At 39.8% G+C, this 5973-nt stretch overlaps 1 protein-coding gene across 1 annotated transcript in view; it reads left to right on the plus strand.

Annotated features, from left to right (window-relative positions):
• The window catches only part of vldlr (very low density lipoprotein receptor), a 38540-nt gene that overhangs the window by 17066 nt on the left and 15501 nt on the right, over positions 1 to 5973 (plus strand). The window contains 5 exon segments of the mRNA XM_020601062.1: positions 11 to 173; positions 597 to 719; positions 1603 to 1725; positions 3160 to 3279; positions 4748 to 4894. Coding sequence (XP_020456718.1) covers positions 11 to 173; positions 597 to 719; positions 1603 to 1725; positions 3160 to 3279; positions 4748 to 4894 — 676 coding nt within the window.

A 5973-nucleotide genomic window follows, 5' to 3' on the forward strand; every position in this document is an offset into this window, starting at 1 on the left:
TCCCCTGCAGGACCAATCAGATGAGTCTTTGTCACATTGTGGCCGTCACCCGACGCCACCAAGCAAGTGTTCAGCAAGTGAAATGCAGTGCCGCTCAGGAGAATGTATCCATAAAAAGTGGAGGTGTGACGGAGACCCTGACTGCAAGGATGGCAGTGATGAAGCCAACTGTCGTATGTGCCGCTATTCACCTGTTGATTATATCTGGGCAACATACTGTAACATTAACTAGACTGAATCGATTAGTATTTTTGACTAACTGGATGCTTTGGCTTTTTTGTGCAGGATGGGTTTGGAGTTTTGTTTGACAGTCTGTCTTCAACAATCTGGTTATCTGAATTAGTCCATGCATTGAGAATACTGGCAATAGTTTCATTAGATCGGTGGAACCCAACATGTCTTCAGTTTTATCCAAAAAACAAATGCATATACAGTTGACAGTAATGTAAAGCAGCAAGTGGTCACACTTGAAGCTGGAACCAGATATTGGGGTTTAAGAGATTTACTTGAATGAACTGAACTATTTCTTCAAATGGCCTTTTTTTTTTTTTTTTTCCCCCAGCACTATGTATGTGTAACACGATGTGTCTTTACAGCTGTACACACCTGTGGACCGGATCAGTTCAAATGTGATGATGGGAATTGCATCCTGGGCAGCAGACAGTGTAACGGCCTCAGAGACTGCACTGATGGATCAGATGAAGTTGACTGCAAAAATGGTATGCACTGTGTGCAGGTGTCTCTGAGCAATTTTTTTTTCTTTTTTTGATGCAGTTTTGAGGACACTTTCTGCTGTTGGGCTTGGGTGCTTAATTGTGACATTTAGGACCTATAAGTGAATTGTCCTCAGCTATAGTGAGACCAGCATGTCTTTTGTGTGTACAGCTTTACTAATGACCTTTTTAAAATTCGTTAGGTCCTTCATGGTTATACTTGTTCGTTAATTTTGACTGAGGTTCAGAAGTTGTGTGGTGTGCAGTGGAGATGCTCTAGGCATGTACTGTAAATGGGCTCTGCATATTGTACAGATGTCTTCTATAAAGGAAAAACACCTTCTCATTCACCATGAGATGTAACGTGTAGGGTTGGGTTTTATTTTCTACCTAACGATCTAATGCTGTCACAGTCCAATCGGTTTGTTTCCTAGTTTTCCTTTGTCATTAAACGGGACTATTGCACACTGTTCTGAAAACCATTGTCAGTCGGCTTTAAAAATTCAGATGCTTTTGAGTAACTTCAGTTTTGAACCCACACTTAAGGACTCGGTGCTCAATAAAGAGCTGAAGAGCCCAAACTCTTAGGTTTATAAAACCTTCCTGAAGCTGAATACATGAAGCTTGCAACAAATGATTTTTAATTGCAGTATTGTTTTATGGATTCAGGCCTCTATTGTGCTTTCTTGCTGAAGAAGTGCCTTTTATCTTTAAAGGAACAGTGACATGTTTGGGAATGTGGTCATTTGCTCTCTTGCTAAAGGCAAGTTTAGGGGGGGGAAATAAAACGGGAAGCAATTCTCATTGCATTAACACTGGATGTTGGTGGTTTTCATGGAATAAAATTTTGTTTTAATTTGTTTTGATGTGCTAAATTGTCTTTCCATAGTTACTCAGTGTAATGGCCCGGAGAAGTTCAAGTGTCGCAGTGGGGATTGTATCGAGATGAGCAAAGTGTGCAACAAGATTCGAGACTGTCCCGACTGGAGCGACGAACCCATCAAAGAATGCAGTTAGTAAAAAAAAAAAAAAAAAAATCAGCACTTTCAAAATCTTGTTTAATGCTTCTCTAAAGCCAGCAATGCCATTATCATTCATTTATGGTTATAGATACAAGTTGACGGGGTTGCAAGCTTTAGTACCACTGTGCCTCACAATCAGTTAATGGCAATTTTAACATGATAAAGGATATTTTACTAGGGCTTACATATGTAAATGAGGAAATGACTGAAGTGATGAGGTGGTGGTGTCTTTGTGGGAAAGCTTTATTTTCAGACTAAGGGTTTAAGTGATGCATTGGAGTGCTAAAATATTGCCACAGCCCTTTTGTGCATACTTGTAGTACAATTTGTAATGTTGCATGAACCGTTATTAGCTCAGTGTTTGAAGTCTACATATGACGAGTCAAAGTGTGGTACGTTCCCAGCTGGCAACTTGTCACCAACCTGAACCTGTTTGAATTGGAAATATAAAAGCTTGACACAGGGTTGACAGTAGCATCCAACATTTATGTAGATTTCTCTTCAGTTTGCTTGGACTGTGGACAGAACATCCATACAAGACTAATGTGGGCAAATGGGGTGAAACTAGGCATAACATTCCCCTCTGTTTCACATTCTTATGCTACTATGTGGATTTTTACATCAGCCATATCTCATGCAGTATTGATGCATCCTGTATATTGGGTTTAAAATTTCTTGGCTCAAAAGCCATGGCCAAAATTGCTTTAAATTTCCCACAATGAATTCTAAACCTTTAAGTCGGAATTGTATTGTAGTTCAGTAAGAGGGAGGAAAAAACATTCTGCACATCATGATTCATTTAATGTCAGTCTAAACATTTTTATTTTGCAGTATGTTATACACCTGTTACCATGTTAATTAATCCTACTTCAAGTAGTGAGTGCACTACTTGTTCTACTGTGAACAAATGGCGAGTAGATTTATCTTGTGTAACAAACATGGTTGTACTTTTCCATTAGATGGCTGTTTTGTAACTGGAGCTCTGTGCCACCAGTACTTGCTGTCAAAGGGCAGTTTTGGTCTTTCTTCCCCCCCCTTCTGCTTTCCAACCTGTGCCAGTGGTCATGAGCTTTGTAGTGATTGAAATGAAGAAATATTCCCTTTCAGTGAGCAACAGAGATGGTAGCTCAGACCTGTAGGCTGTCGGTTGGATAGGCTTTTAACTAGGGGTGTAAAGGTTAATTGTTTTGGTACAGGACTAAAAGTTCAGTGCAGATATGCACTGAATGCAGTTTTTTTAATAGTGAACTGTGGGCAGAAGTCCCCCAGTCCGCATTCCGACACTATCATTAAATGGCAGTCTGGAGTGCAATAAACACAGCATGCTTACAGGATTACAGTTTAAATTAAAACTGTTTTTGCATGCATGATGATTAGTCTTGGGTGGTATTGTTGCAACAAAGCCCTGTCTCCATTTGCTTCAGATTTGAATGAATGTCTCCTGAACAATGGTGGCTGCTCTCACATCTGCAAAGACATGGTAATTGGCTTCGAGTGTGACTGCACACCTGGACTGCAGCTCATTGACCACAAGACGTGTGGAGGTACGTTATCCTTACACTAGAGCCATCTTGACTCAACATCTGTAGATGCTCTATTTGCACTTGATGTTTTGTCAAAATGCCAGTTAGAGGTCTGGGGGTAATACTGCATATGAAAAGTTGTTCTGTTGAGCCTTTGTGAAGAGAGCTGTGTGGAGTCTGGTAAATGTCCTCAAGTGATGTCACTTGAAGTTGGCATTAGACACAAGTGAGCTCACCAGGCCCTTAAGCCCACTTCTCATCTCTGCTTGACACTCTTGGCTGCTACTAGTGCTGCATAACATCACCAGAAGTTCAACTGAGCTGTTCAATCAAAGTCAAACATGTCACAAAATCTGATGCTTAAAAAAATGAGTACTCTTAAAACAGTCCTATAATTTTTCAGCAAACTCCAAGATTGTCCCAAAATGTCTTGGACCTGGTCCAAATTAACCCTTTAACTACACCTGACAGTGTGTAGTGAAAGTTGGTGCATTTTCCTACATTTTAGTTGTTCAGAGCAGAGAATCCACTTGCCTACTGTAATGCTGATTGGTGGAGGTATACAACTATGAGGCAGTAATTTTTTGTTTAATAGAACTGGGGAAAGTGTCACTTATGTTTTTGTATAAAGTGTGTTCAGTAAACATGACTGTGCTGTCAGGGACACACTACAGTATCCAAAGTGTTGTCATTCACCCTTTGTCACCAGCTCCACTCATCAGTACTTGTGATGGTGAGGCAAACATTTACTTTTTCCACATTAAATGCTGTTTAGATACTGATGGTGCAATTTCATCAGCTACATGTACTTGTCTAACTTTTACATGCAGTGAGTTTTGGTGCCCCAGTGTCTCCATCAGCCACTCTGTATTGTGATTATGTACTGCAAAGCAATTAAGACATCATGATGCAGTGCTTTGCTTAATTGAGCCCTGTTGGTTTGTATTAACTGCTGTAGCCATCAGCCACTTAGTTTGTAACACTGGCTGTTGTCCATGAAAATAATATGAATCGGTATTTGTGTGGGATTTGCATTGACCATTTATGGCTAATTAGTATGTGGCTCAGATTGAACTGATCTGATGGCTTTGTTATTGAGCCGATCTTGGCCTCAATCATTGCTGTGGATACTGGAAGTGTTTGCAAGATCCCACCTGGAATTAACTGGCTGCTTAATCTGCTCCCAGATGTAAAATCACCACTGAACTCATTTATGTTCAGTTCTGAGAGCAGCTTGTTGCTAAAGACTGCTCTGGTGAAAGTGTATCCTGAGCTGATATCAGTTTAGTCCTGTACAATAGGAATCACGGGGATGTTATGTAGAATTGTTTTTTTTAAAGCAAAGTATAATTTAATAACTGTCTAGACAGGCTTTTAAGTGCAAATGCGTGATTACCTCAATTGAAGCATTCACCAGACTTAATTAAAGATGACAGATACCAGCTGTCTCCTTCTCCTCTTCCCCAACCTTTCATTTCTCTGTATTTAGACATCAATGAGTGTCTGAACCCTGGAATCTGTAGCCAGATCTGCATCAACCTGAAGGGAGGATACAAGTGTGAATGTCACAATGGCTACCAGATGGATCCAACCACTGGAGTCTGTAAGGCTGTTGGTGAGTCGGCAGCCTGGCAATATGTTACAACTCCTTGAAATGCAACAGCAGCTTTGTACAGTGGTTAACTATGGCATACCAACTTCATTTTTTGTCTTGAGCTTTATTTTATTCCCAACACTCATTCACTTCAATCTGAGAACCATTTCTAATATTTTGGTGTCACTTGATTAATATCAAATGAGGGTAGACTATTTTTGCTTCTGAAAGGTTTTTATTGTAGAACTTTTATTGGCCTCCGTTAGGTGTGTATAGTTGTCCCTAAAAGTGAATGGGAAGGGCCTGTTTAACAATGTCCTGGGGAAAAATATGGGCTAAAATAGGATAGTTTGCAACATACTATCATTGGATCACAAACTCTAAAAACCTGTCTTTCTGGAAAATTAAATTACAGCATTTAGTCAGAGTATAATGTAATTGTAATTTAAATTTAGTGGAGAATGTTTTCAGCTTTAGTAGAAGCTTTTGGAGATGGGAGTGGAATTACATCTCAAGACAAACTGTCCAAATCTTCTCAATCTGGAAAAATTTGCAAAAATGTGTGGTGTGGAGGAAATTTTTGTTCTGACAGAACTGCCCCAGTTCAAATGTTATACTCGGCTTTGGAGAGCCAAGTGAACAAGATATTGGGGGGGCTCTTCAGTGAAAACGGCTGTGTATAGTAAGTGGGGAAATGTGGCAAAAGAATAGTTGTAGAAATGAACTTCAGAAATTATCAGGTTAACTTCAGTGAAACACCAAAGGCTTGTTGTCATTCAGCTGGATATGCAGATGTTGTCCTAGTCTGACTTCATGTGGTTTGTTTCTGCAGTAAAAAGGCTCAATTGTTTCCTTGTTGACAAAGACATTGTTGTATCCTTCAGCTTGGTTTTCCCCTCAATCTGTAATGGAATACAGTAACCCTTTAAATAATTTTCAGAAATATCATTATTTGGACCATTTACTTAGAAATGATCTGGTTCTACACTATGAACTGGTCATTTGGTCTGTTCAGATAGACTCTGGGTAATGAGCAGCCCACTCACTTTGTCCACTCCACACCTTGTCCAATTCATCACATGTAAATGTCTCCTGAGGTAATTGAAAAGATCAGTCGGCAA

The sequence above is a fragment of the Monopterus albus genome, unplaced genomic scaffold (genome assembly GCF_001952655.1).
Source record: "Monopterus albus unplaced genomic scaffold, M_albus_1.0 scaffold50.1, whole genome shotgun sequence".
NCBI lineage: Eukaryota > Metazoa > Chordata > Actinopteri > Synbranchiformes > Synbranchidae > Monopterus > Monopterus albus.